At 46.0% G+C, this 13,378-nt stretch overlaps 1 protein-coding gene across 1 annotated transcript in view; it reads right to left on the bottom strand.

Moving 5' to 3' along the window:
* adgrv1 (adhesion G protein-coupled receptor V1) overlaps positions 1–13,378 on the bottom strand; it is a 981,490-nt gene that overhangs the window by 477,797 nt on the left and 490,315 nt on the right. The window contains exons 68-69 of the mRNA XM_072516264.1: positions 9,466–9,705; positions 8,423–8,572 (exon numbers count right to left, since the gene is read on the bottom strand). Coding sequence (XP_072372365.1) covers positions 8,423–8,572; positions 9,466–9,705 — 390 coding nt within the window. The remainder of the gene's footprint in view (positions 1–8,422; positions 8,573–9,465; positions 9,706–13,378) is intronic.

Below are 13,378 nucleotides of genomic sequence, written 5' to 3'. Positions count from 1 at the left end.
TTTAAACAAGCGTCTACTTGTAGGCACTTGCAACTGGAGCTTGTTAATTAGTTAATTGGATTAGGCCAGTTTTCAGAGGCTAGATTCACAGTATAAAAGTGATCCCCTACAGTGCAGACATTGTTTGCACCGAGTGCTGAATTTGGTGCATTTTGAGTGCTATAGTAAGAGTTTGGTGACCGAGGGAGTATAAGGGGAGGAGGGAGTAAGGTGCTCCTTTCATTTTGTTTCCGACATTTCCGCAAAGAGTGAGAAGAGAGCCAGGAGTTTACAGAAAGTGTAGCTGACTGGGTGCAGAGTCGGAGGGTGGAGATCTAGTTAGTCCACTGGGCAGCTATATTCTGTCAGGTAAGAGGGGATGGAGGCTAGGCCAGTTGCATGCTCCTCCTGCAGGATGTGGGTGGTGAGGGATACCACCCGGTGTCCCCGGTATACCTGCGGGATGTGCACCCAACTTCAGCTCCGCAAAGACTGTGTTAGGGAAATGGAGCTGAAGATGGATGAACTTCGGATCATCCGGGAGGCAGAGGGGGTGATTGAGAAGAGTTACAGGGAGGTAACCACACCCAAGGTACAGGACAAGAATAGCTGGGTTACAGTCAGGGGGGAAAAAAAAAACAGGCAGACAGTGCAGGGAACCCTCGTGGCCGTTCCCCTTCAAAACAAGTATACCGTTTTGGATGCTGTTGGGGGGGATGACCTACCAGGGGAACGCCCTAGCGGCCGGGTCTCTGGCACTGAGTCTGGCTCTGGGGCTCAGAAGGGAAGGGGGGAGAATAGAAAAGCAATAGTTGTAGGAGATTCAATGGTTAGGGGAATAGATAGGAGATTCTGTGGTCGCGAGCAAGACTCCCGGAAGGTATGTTGCCTCCCGGGTGCCAGGGTCAGGGATGTCTCGGATCGTGTCTTCAGGATCCTTAAGGGGGAGGGGGAGCAGCCAGAAGTCGTGGTGCACATTGGTACCAACGATGTAGGTAGGAAAAGGGGTGTGGAGGTAATAAACAAGTTTAGGGAGTTAGGCTGGAAGTTAAAAGCCAGGACAGACAGGGTTGTCATCTCTGGTTTGTTGCCGGTGCCACGTGATAGCGAGGCTAGGAGTAGGGAGAGAGTGCAGTTGAACATGTGGCTGCATGAATGGTGTAGGAGGGAGGGCTTCAGGTATTTGGATAATTGGAGCGCATTCTGGGGAAGATGGGACCTGTACAAGCAGGACGGGTTGCATCTGAACCAGAGGGGCACCAATATCCTGGGAGGAAGGTTTTCTAGTACTCTTCGGGAGGGTTTAAACTAATTTGTCAGGGGAATGGGAACCGGATTTGTAGTCCAGCAACTAAGGTAGCCGATATTCAGGACGCCAAAGCGTGGAATGAGGCAGTGGGGAAGGGAACACTGACAAAGGAGAGTACTTGCAGGCACGGAGATGGGTTGAAGTGTGTATACTTCAACGCAAGAAGCATCAGGAATAAGGTGGGTGAACTTAAGGCATGGATCGGTACTTGGGACTACGATGTGGTGGCCATCACGGAAACTTGGATAGAAGAGGGGCAGAAATGGTTGTTGGAGGTCCCTGGTTATATATCTGTTTCAATAAGATTAGGGGTGGTAAAAGAGGTGGGGGGTGGCATTGTTAATTAGAGATAGTATAACAGCTACAGAAAGGCAGTTCGAGGAGTATCACCCTAATGAGGTAGTATGGGTTGAAGTCAGAAATAGGAAAGGAGCAGTCACCTTGTTAGGAGTTTTCTATAGGCCCCCCAATAGTAGCAGAGATGTGGAGGAACAGATTGGGAAACAGATTTTGGAAAGGTGCAGAAGTCACAGGGTAGTAGTCATGGGTGACTTTAACTTCCCAAATATTGAGTGGAAACTCTTTAGATCAAATAGATTGGATGGGGTGGTGTTTGTGCAGTGTGTCCTGGAAGCTTTTCTAACACAGTATGTAGATTGTCCGACCAGAGGAGGGGCAATATTGGATTTAGTACTTAGTAATGAACCAGGGCAAGTGATAGATTTGTTAGTGGGGGAGCATTTTGGAGATAGTGACCACAATTCTGTGACTTTCACTTTAGTAATGGAGAGGGATAGGTGCGTGCAACAGGGCAAGGTTTACAATTGGGGGAAGGGTAAATACGATATTGTCAGACAAGAATTGAAGTACATAAATTGGGAACATAGGCTGTCAGGGAAGGACACAAGTGAAATGTGGAACTTGTTCAAGGAACAGGTACTACGTGTCCTTGATATGTATGTCCCTGTCAGGCAGGGAAGAGATGGTCGAGTGAGGGAACCATGGTTGACAAGAGAGGTTGAATGTCTTGTTAAGAGGAAAAAGGAGACTTATGTAAGGCTGAGGAAACAAGGTTCAGATAGGGCATTGGAGGGATACAAGGTAGCCAGGAGGGAACTGAAGAAAGGGATTAGGAGAGCTAAGAGAGGGCATGAACAATCTTTGGCGGGTAGGATCAAGGAAAACCCCAAGGCCTTTTACACATGTGAGAAATATGAGAATGACTAGAGCGAGGATAGGTCCGATCAGGGACAGTAGCGGGAGATTGTGTATTGTGTCTGAAGAGATAGGAGAGGTCTTGAACGAGCACTTTTCTTCTGTATTTACAAATGAGAGGGGCGATATTGTTGGAGAGGACATTGTGAAACAGACTGGTAAGCTCGAGGAAATACTTGTTAGGAAGGAAGATGTGTTGGGCATTTTGAAAAACTTGAGGATAGACAAGTCCCCCGGGCCTGACGGGATATATCCAAGGATTCTATGGGAAGCAAGAGATGAAATTGCAGAGCCGTTGGCAATGATCTTTTCGTCCTCACTGTCAACAGGGGTGGCACCAGGGGATTGGAGAGTGGCGAATGTCGTGCCCCTGTTCAAAAAAGGGAATAGGGATAACCCTGGGAATTACAGGCCAGTTAGTCTTACTTCGGTGGTAGGCAAAGTAATGGAAAGGGTACTGAAGGATAGGATTTCTGAGCATCTGGAAAGACACTGCTTAATTAGGGATAGTCAGCACGGATTTGTGAGGGGTAGATCTTGCCTTACAAATCTTATTGAATTCTTTGAGGAGGTGACCAAGCATGTGGATGAAGGTAAAGCAGTGGATGTAGTGTACATGGATTTTAGTAAGGCATTTGATAAGGTTCCCCATGGTAGGCTTCTGCAGAAAGTAAGGAGGCATGGGATAGTGGGAAATTTGGCCAGTTGGATAACGAACTGGCTAACCAATAGAAGTCAGAGAGTGGTGGTGGATGGCAAATATTCAGCCTGGATCCCAGTTACCAGTGGCGTACCGCAGGGATCAGTTCTGGGTCCTCTGCTGTTTGTGATTTTCATTAATGACTTGGATGAGGGAGTTGAAGGGTGGGTCAGTAAATTTGCAGACGATACGAAGATTGGTGGAGTTGTGGATAGTAAGGAGGGCTGTTGTCGGCTGCAAAGAGACATAGATAGGATGCAGAGCTGGGCTGAGAAGTGGCAGATGGAGTTTAACCCTGAAAAGTGTGAGGTTGTCCATTTTGGAAGGACAAATATGAATGCGGAATACAGGGTTAACGGTAGAGTTCTTGGCAATGTGGAGGAGCAAAGAGATCTTGGGGTCTATGTTCATACATCTTTGAAAGTTGCCACTCAAGTGGATAGAGCTGTGAAGAAGGCCTATGGTGTGCTCACGTTCATTAACAGGGGGATTGAATTTAAGAGCCGTGAGGTGATGATGCAGCTATACAGAACTTTGGTAAGGCCACATTTGGAGTACTGTGTACAGTTATGGTCACCCCATTTTAGGAAGGATGTGGAAGCTTTGGAAAAGGTGCAAAGAAGATTTACCAGGATGTTACCTGGAATGGAGAGTAGGTCTTACGAGGAAAGGTTGAGGGTGCTAGGCCTTTTCTCATTAGAACGGAGAAGGATGAGGGGCGACTTGATAGAGGTTTATAAGATGATCAGGGGAATAGATAGAGTAGACAGTCAGAGACTTTTTCCCCGGGTGGAACAAACTATTACAAGGGGACATAAATTTAAGGTGGAAGATATAGGAGGGATATCAGAGGTAGGTTCTTTACCCAGAGAGTCGTGGGGGCATGGAATGCACTGCCTGTGGAAGTAGTTGAGTCGGAAACATTCGGGACCTTCAAGCAGCTATTGGATAGGTACATGGATTACGGTAAAATGATATAGTGTAAATTTATGTGTTCTTAAGGGCAGCACGGTAGCATTGTGGATCGCACAATTGCTTCACAGTTCCAGGGTCCCAGGTTCGATTCCGGCTTGGGTCACTGTCTGTGCGGAGTCTGCATGTCCTCCCCGTGTCTGCGTGGGTTTCCTCCGGGTGCTCCGGTTTCCTCCCACAGTCCAAAGATGTGCAGGGTAGGTGGATTGGCCATGATATATTGCCCTTAGTGTCCAAAATTGCCCTTGGTGTTGGGTGGAGGTGTTGAGTTTGCGTAGGGTGCTCTTTCCAAGAGCCGGTGCAGACTCAGGGGGCCGAATGGCCTCCTTCTGCACTGTAAATTCAATGGTAATCTATGATTAATCTAGGACAAAGGTTCGGCACAACATCGTGGGCCGAAGGGCCTGTTATGTGCTGTATTTTCCATGTTCTATGTTATTGGGCAGCACTGTGGCACAGTGGTTAGCACTGCTGCCTCACGGCGCCGAGGTCCCAGGTTCGATACCGGCTCTGGGTCACCGTCCGTGTGGGGTTTGCACATTCTCTCCTCCTTTGCGTGGGTTTCGCCCCCACATCCCAAAAATGTGCAGGGTAGGTGGATTGGCCACGCTAAATTGCCCCTTAATTGAAAAAAATGACTCGGGTACTCTAAATTTATTTTAAAAATAGAAAAAAAAAAGATCCAGAAATCTGGTAATATTTAAGCAAAGGTCTTGCAGCCTGAAAAAGTGCCATTAGGCATGATGGGTGGAATCTAATGAAAAGAGCACCTTTTCCAATGGTGGGAACAGAAGTGGGCACCACTTCCACACACATGCAGTCAAACAAACAATTACGATGCAGACTGTAAATGCGTACTGCAGCTACAGGCACCGCATGCAATTGTGCAGCGGGGATGAAGGCAGAATGTGTCTGCCCCAGTGTCACCAGGCACAACTGTTGGGTTTGGCTAGAAAAGGCCTGTCTTTTCAAGTATCTATCTCCAAGCAAGCAGGAGAAAGTAGGAGGAAGGTGGGAGCAAGAAATACTATCTGCAGAACCACTAACATTTCTTTAGTTCAATCGAATCAAAAAGTAAAAATAATATTGCAAGTCAGAAAATTCAGCCTGCATCTACTTTGCAGCTGTGGTCACTTTGAGTCCCCAAACTCCAACCTCTCCTCCACAGAAAGCACTTCAAGCTCCCCCTCATTCCACCTTCTCTATTACAACAATCATCATTCCATCCCATAATCAGCACCATGTTGGGTTTCAAACAATGAGTGGCCCCATAGTTCTGCCGCTCTGCTATTCATTATGATCCTGGCTGATCTTCCAACTCGGCAACCTGTTCCCGCCTTCCCCCCCCATATCCTTTGGTCCTTTTATTCCCAAGATCTATATCTGACTACTTCTTCAGAACATACAAGGTTTTGACTTCACAGACTCACCATTCTCTGGGTGAAGACATTTTTCTTTATCTCAGTCCAAAATCGTCTACCCTGAACTTCAAACTGTGACCCCTAGTTCTGGACTCGCCAACCATCGGGAACATCGTTCTGCATCTATCCTGTCTAGTCATGTTAGAATTTTATAGGTTTCTATCAGATCCCCCCTCATTTTTTCTGAGCTCCAACAAATATAATCCTAATCAACGCAATCCCTCCTCACACGTCAATCCCGCCATTTCAGGAATCAGTTTGGTAAACCTTCGTTGCACAACCTCCAAAGCAAGAATATCCATCCTCAGATAAGGAGACCAAAACTGCACACAATATTCCAGGTGTGGTCTCACCAAGGCCCTGTATAATTGCAGCAAGACATCCCTCCTCCTGTACTCAAACCCTCTCACTGTGACTGCCAACATACCATTTACACCTTCTTCAATGCCTGCTGCACCTGAATGCTTACTTTCAGCGACTTGAGTACAAGGACACCTAGGGCGGGATTCTCCGACCCCCCGCTGGGTCAGAGAATCGCCGTGGTGGGGGCGGCGTGAACCCCGCCCCACTGCTCCGACGCCGGCTGCCGAATGCTCCGGCGCCGGTTTTTTGGCGGGGGCGGGGATCACGTCGCGCTGATTGGGGACCGTTTGGCAGTGGCCCCCCTGACGATTCTCTGGGCCCCGATGGGCCGAGCGGCCGCCCATTTTCAGCCGGTCCCACCGGCGTGGATTAGACAAGGTCCATACCGACGGGACCTGGCTTTGAGGGCAGCTTGCAGAGTCCTCAGGGGGCGCGGGGGGATCCAGCCCCCGGGGGGGGGCCCCCCACGGTGGCCTGGCCCGCGATCGGGGCCCACCGATCTGCGGGCGGGCCTGTGCCGGGGGGGCACTCTTTCCCTCCGCGCCGGCCTCTGTAAAGCTCTGCCATGGCCAGCGCGGAGAGGAAACCCCCTGCGCGTGCACAGGGATCACGCCAGCGGTTCTGCGCGTGCCAACTCGTGCCGGCCGGCGGAGGCCCTTCGATGCCGGTTGGCACGGCGCCAACCGCTCCAGTGCTGGCCTAGCCCCTGGAAGTGCGGAGGATACTGCAACTTTCGGGCGGCCCTACGCCAGAGTGGTTCACGCCACTCTTTGGCGCCGGTAGGGCCCGCCCGTTGGTTGGGGGATTTTCCCGGCCCAGGTCGCATTGCACATTGCCCTCTCTCAATCTATAGCCATCCAGATAATAATCTGCCTTCCTCTTTTTTCAATCAAAGTCCATAACCTCACATTTATCCACATTCTACTGCATCTGCCATACATTTGCCACTCACTCAACTTGTCCAAATCACATTGAGGCATCTCTGCATCCTCCTCACAGATCACACTCCCACCCAGCTTTGTGTCATCTGCAAATTTGGAGATATATTTAGTTCCCTCATCTAAATCATTATTATATATTGTGAACAGCTGGGGTCCGAGCACTGATCCCCGCAGTACCCCACTAGTCACTGCCTGCCATTTGGAAAAAGACCCACTTATTCCTACTCTGTTTCTTGTCGGCCAACCAGTTTTCTATTGATCTTAATACATTACCCCCAATCCCATGTGCTTCAATTTTACATACTAATCTCTTTTGTGGGGCCTTGTTGAAAACCTTTTGAAAGTCCAAATAACCACATCCAATGACTCCCCTTGATGAACTCCACGAGCTACATCCTCGAAGATGTCAAGTAGATTTCTCAAGCATGGCTTTCCCTTTCATAAATCCCTCCTCACTCTGTCCGATCCTGCCACTGTTTTCCAATTGCTCTGCTATTACATATTTTATACTGCATTTTAGCATTTTTCCTACTACAGACATCAGGCTAACTGGTCTATACTTCCCCGTTTTCTCTTTACCACGCTTTTGAAATAGTGGAGTTACTTTAGCTACCCTCCAATCCGTAGATACTGTTCTACAGTCTACAGAATCTTGGAAAATGATCACCCATGCGTCTACTATTTCTGGCCCACTTCCTTAAGTATTCTGGGATGTAGATCATCAGGCTCTGGGAATTTATCCCATCAATTTTTCCAACACCATTTCCCGACTAGCACAGATTTCCTTCAGTTCCTCCCTTTCACTAAAACCTGTTTCCCCAACATTTCTGGAATGTTATTTGTATCCTCCTTTATGAAGACAGAGCCAAAGTATCTATTTAGTTGGTCAGCCATTTCTTTGTTCCCCACTATAAATGCCCCTGTCTCTGACTTTAAGGGGCTTACATTGTCAATGGTTGCTCATAGAAATTCTTCACCTGGGGCTTTTCAATAATGATAATTAAGGAAGTGAAATGAAGGGGCTATAGAAAATATGAATGAGACATAATTAGGCCAAGAATACAATGAGGTTGGGGGTGGGGGAGTGTCCCCTACAAAATTAAATTCAAGTGCCTGAAAGTTGCATCCTGGAAATCAGTACACTTTGCAAGTAAGGTTGGTCTCGCATTGCTTGATGCACATTATGCGTGCACAATGTCAGCACTGTGACGCAGTACTCAGCCCCATTATTTGCTTGTTGTTTACAAGAAACAGAAAATCTGGTGAGTTATATCTCTGAAGCTGAGAAATTGAATATTGATTCTGAGTAGCTAAAAGATGTGAAACAACATAAAAGGATGTTTATTTCAGCAATCTTCACTCTGTTAACTAGTGATAATGGCAATGACTTCCATTGCTTCATACTGTTCACACATGTACATTATATGATATGCAATTTATAGTTTGAAAGATTTCCACGATTAATTTAAGTGTTCAATTAAATCAAAAAGCAAAAATAAATTGTTGCAAGTAACAGTATTACCTTCACATCCCCTATTGTTCCTTTAGTTCTTATTATAAAGAACGTAATATTTAACAGTTCTTCTTGATTAGATGGTTCCAAGTAAGTCTTTATACCCAAAGACCCCTCAGTAAACTGCACTAGTCCATTGGGATTTCCAAACTTTAGTATCTAAGGAATGAAAAAAAAAGAATTTTCATAATTTCTGAAATTTATAAAATTATTGATGATCCTTCTCAAAAATTAGATACGTTTATTCCGAACCCTGAATAGTCTCAGGTATGCAACCGTTAACTCATCTCCAATCCTGGAGCAACCAAAGCAAAATCATCAAGCTGTACGCAGTCGGACAGTGAAACATTGTGTAATACAAAATTTAAAATCTGCTAATCAATTTACTACTGCTGAATAAAGAGGGCAGCGCAATGTGTAGAGCTTGGCGAGAGCACTAAAATATTGGTGTCATAGTACAGCAGGCTATGGATTCAATCCCAAATTTTGTCGAGGTCGAATGCTCCTCTTTGCAGAAGACCTATTTGTTTGCTCACACAAAGCGAGGGGAAGGCATTAGAGGTTATTAACAATCTGCCACCATCACACAATTCTTTAGAAACTCATCCAAGAATAGTATAGAAAGGGCACACCAGCTGCTGGTTTAGCCGAATGCCACTGCGTATATCTGGGAGATCAGAAATGGAGAGGGAAAATTAAATAGAAAATATTACCAGAAAAAGATTGCTTAGTTATATATTCAGGATATCAATGATAATTGTACAAGGTGAAGCTTCCGTATAATGCATTTTAATAAAAATTTGAACAAAATAGCAATGCCACAAACATATGCCATGTTAATGGAAGTGGGATATCGGGGAAGATTTTCAACACATTATTCAGAAGCTCTGTATTTCAATGGATGATTTATAGGTTGTTGACAGACAAATAAAACATGATTATATGATGTCAAGCCTGGAGTGTAATGTAATTTGAACAGAAGAAAAAAAATCAAGAGGGTATTATATATCCAAAGAGTAGTTTAAACTACTATTCATTCCACAATCACTTACTGTTAATAATACTTTCCCAACTTTATGGTCAATTTCTGCTTCACCGAAGTCCATGCTAAGTTGGATGATGAAAGTCTCTTGTATTTCAATTTCTCCATGTGGTAAGACATTCAATTCAATGATTCTATTCCCAGTCTCCCCGTCTCTAAAATAGAATGATCCATTCACAGGGTCACCTATGTCTGTGTTGGATGATAATAAGGTTGAATCTGAGTTTGGACCCAGAATGTTCCATTTTATCTAGGGGGAAAAATGGTAGTGAGTTACAAGGATCACAAAAACATAATTGGAAGGAAAATAAATTAGTGGGAACATTTTTTGACATTCCTACCTCCCACATTTGGTGGACAGAAGAAAAGTGGAGTTTTTGTGGTTGCGGGGGGGGGGGGGGGGGGGGGGGGGTGGTGGTGGTGGTGGTGGAGCAGAGCAGCACAGAGAGGGTGGTGGTACGGAGAGCTGAGGGATGACCAGGTGGTGCTTTCGGAGTGGGGAGGTGGGGTTCACCTGTCAGAGGCACATTTCTCAATCTTTAGTGTATAATTATTCAACCATAGATTTAAACGATCGAAGAAATTATGCACGGACAAATTTCAACAAAGGGTGAGACCCCTCACCAGTTGCATACATTAATGACTATTGTTGAATGAATGTACGTTGACATGTAGTGCAGATCAGCTTAATTCACCTTGAAGATATATGCAGAAAGTTGCAACTAACTTACTGAAAGTTGCATGCATTAAGTTTCTTTCCATGCCTCATCCTTGGTGATTTTCCTAAATTTTAACCTTTAACTCCTCGAACTTCCACACTTGGGATTTTTCTATCTTTTAACTTCACTCAATTTCGCAATTCATATAACCTTACACAAAAATCTATCTTAAACTAGGTATCAATCAAGTGCATTTCCTGTGGGGTTTTTTTTCCATGGCCTTGATATTCCCTATCTGTGAGGGGACTAAAAGTGCATGCAGTATTCTCAATGGAGCTGAAAGCCAAGACATGGCACAAAATTGAAATTGTACGTCTGGTTTTATATTTAATTGTTGAAGATATATTTTAATTATTCTTGGGATACAGTAACACCAGCAAGGTCACAGTCAGTGCCCATCCCTGGTTGCTTTGAGTCCATTACAGGTAAAATACATGATGAGGGACTAGATTCAAATACATGTCAAACTGAATCACGAATATACAACAGCATTGTTCTTGTACATCGCTCCAAGTAAAATTTATCAAGGCACTTCACAGGAATGCCATGAACCAAGCTTTGACATGGAGTCACATGGGTAGATATTAGGGCAGAGGCCAAGAGTTGGGCTTTAAGGAGCAACTTAAAGACAAAGGAAAGCAAGATAAAGAGGCAGAGAGGTTTAGGGAGAAAATTGCATGGTTTAGATCTTTGACAGTTGAAAGCATGGCTCCAAATGATGGGGTAATGAAGATCAGGAGTGGTAAAGAGGCCAGAATATATCCTAATGCTTTTGACTATCACAGCAGTGTCATAATATTGATCATTAACCTTCAATATTTCAAAGGATTTTGCAGCTTTATAGTAATTTATAGTCTGATTATGTTAATCAGGTTTCTGACTGTAAAATATCTTCCGGTACTTTTTTTTGAGGTGCAAAGAAATCTCTGTGTCGTCGCTAACATTTATATGAACATATGAATTAGGAGTAATAGTAGGTTTTTTGGCTCCTCGAGCCGCTCTGCCATTCAATAAGATCATGGCTGATCTGCTTGTAATTTGAATCCCACATTCCTGCCTACCGCCTATAACCTTACACCCCCTGTTAATCAAGAATCTATCAGGCTCTGTCTTAAAATTAATGAAGGATTCTGCTTTCACTGCCTTTTGAGGAAGAGAATTCGAGAGGCTCATGACCCTCTGAGAGAGAAAAATTCTCATCTCCATCTTAAATGAGTGACCACTTCCTAAAAAAAGTGAGACCTAGTTCTAGATTCTCCGGCAAGAGGAGACACCACCTCCACATCCACTCCATCAATACCCCTCAGGATCTTAAAAGTGTAGATCTTACTCTTCTAAACTCCAGTGGATACAAACCTAACTTCTCTAACCTTTCCTCATAAGACAGCATGCCCATTCCTGGTATTAGTCGAGTAAACATTCTTTGAACTATTTCTAACATATTTTTTGAAATAAGGAGACCAATATTGTACACAATACGCTGTCATAATATACACCAGTATATCATGGTGCAGACACACACTGATGGACACACAGTGGGACCAATCAACATACACAACACCGCAGCCAATCACCAGTGAGAGCATGCGCACTATAGAGACAGGGGCATCAGCGTTCCCGTTCATTCGAGTAGCAGCTAGCTAGGAGCACAGAGCTCTCAGCCTGCAACACAGATATTCACTGTGTGCTGAGTGCATCAACTGGGTAGGACAAGGCAAAGGTCTTTAGTTAAAGCTGGTATCATATTTACCCACAGTTCAAGTATGTTTAAATAGTTAACCTTTTAATAAAATAGTGTTGCACTACTTCAAGTGTGGTGACCTGTGTGCGATCCAGAACACCCAACACATCATGATACCAGGATTGGTTGCATACTAGCACTTCTTAGACCTACCTGCAAGTGATCTTCCTTCCACCAGCATTCCGTCATCCTGCAACATGGACAACGTCAGCCCGCCGCCACCGCTCCGCATCGCCGGCAACCTCGGGGCCAACTGGAAGATTTTCAAACAGCGCTTCCAGCTCTTCCTCGAAGCCACGGACAGGGAGGGCGCCTCGGACACCAGAAAGATTTCTCTTCTCCTCTCCACGGCCGGGGAACATGCCATCCACATTTTCAACTCTCTCACCTTTGCAGATGACGGAGACAAGACGAAGTTCAAGACGGTTCTCCTCAAATTTGACACTCACTGCAGCATAGAGGTGAATGAAAGTTTCGAACTCTACGTGTTCCTGCAGCATTTGCAGGATAAGGATGAACCTTTCCAATCCTTTCTAACGCACCTCCACAGCCTGGCGCAATCTTGCAGCTACGGGCCCACCTCCAACTCCATGATACGCGACCAGATCGTTTTCGGTGTTCAGTCGGACCCCCTACGTCAGCAGCTCCTCATAGTAAACAACTCACCCTAGCGACCGCCATCAAGACCCGTGTCCTACATGAAAATGCCACCAGTCGGTACTCCCATACACAAGCGGCTGAAACGGCGCGGCAAGGTCCCCACGAGGCGGAACGGGTCCAAGTGATTGAGCACCTCCAGGGCCTCAGCCTGGATGAGAGCGGCCATTTCGCACGCTTTTCGTGACTCCCGCGCTTGTACGCACCAAATGAGTGGACGGCGATGTGGAGGAACGTAATGCGCAGGCACGCACCATGCATGACCGCACCGCGCATGCGCGTTGGTGCAGCAAACGTGCTGACGTCACGACATGCGGCAACTGTGACTCTTCCCATTTATAGCGGCAATGCCCCGCAAAATCTCGACAATGCCTACGAAGTGGAAGACTTGGCCACTATGCTGCCTGTTGTCGAGCAGCTCAGCCTTCCAATTCTTATCGCTTCAGCCAGCCTCGCAGGAATGTTCGGGCAATTCAACCCACGGTCACCGAGTCCGATGCGGACCTCACATGCAGCAGTGACACCGAGGACCTGAAGGCGCCATTTCGAGTCAGTGTCGTAACGAAACACAGGCTGTCCCCGAAGCAAAGACACCAGCCGCTGTCGGTATACAGCATCGATCCAGACGATGAGTGGTGTGCCACCCTGACGGTCAACCGATCCCAAATACGATTCCGCCTGGACACTGGTGCCTCCACCAATCTCATGGCGTGGTTTGCTTTCCAAAGCCTTCGTGTCAAACCAACCATTCTTCCATCGGCCTGCCAGCTATTGGACTACAATGGCAACATCATTCCTGCTACCGG

Source organism: Scyliorhinus torazame, chromosome 9 (genome assembly GCF_047496885.1).
Source record: "Scyliorhinus torazame isolate Kashiwa2021f chromosome 9, sScyTor2.1, whole genome shotgun sequence".
NCBI lineage: Eukaryota > Metazoa > Chordata > Chondrichthyes > Carcharhiniformes > Scyliorhinidae > Scyliorhinus > Scyliorhinus torazame.
Note: the sequence above shows the minus strand (reverse complement) of the source record. Positions and strands in the feature narration are given on the sequence as shown.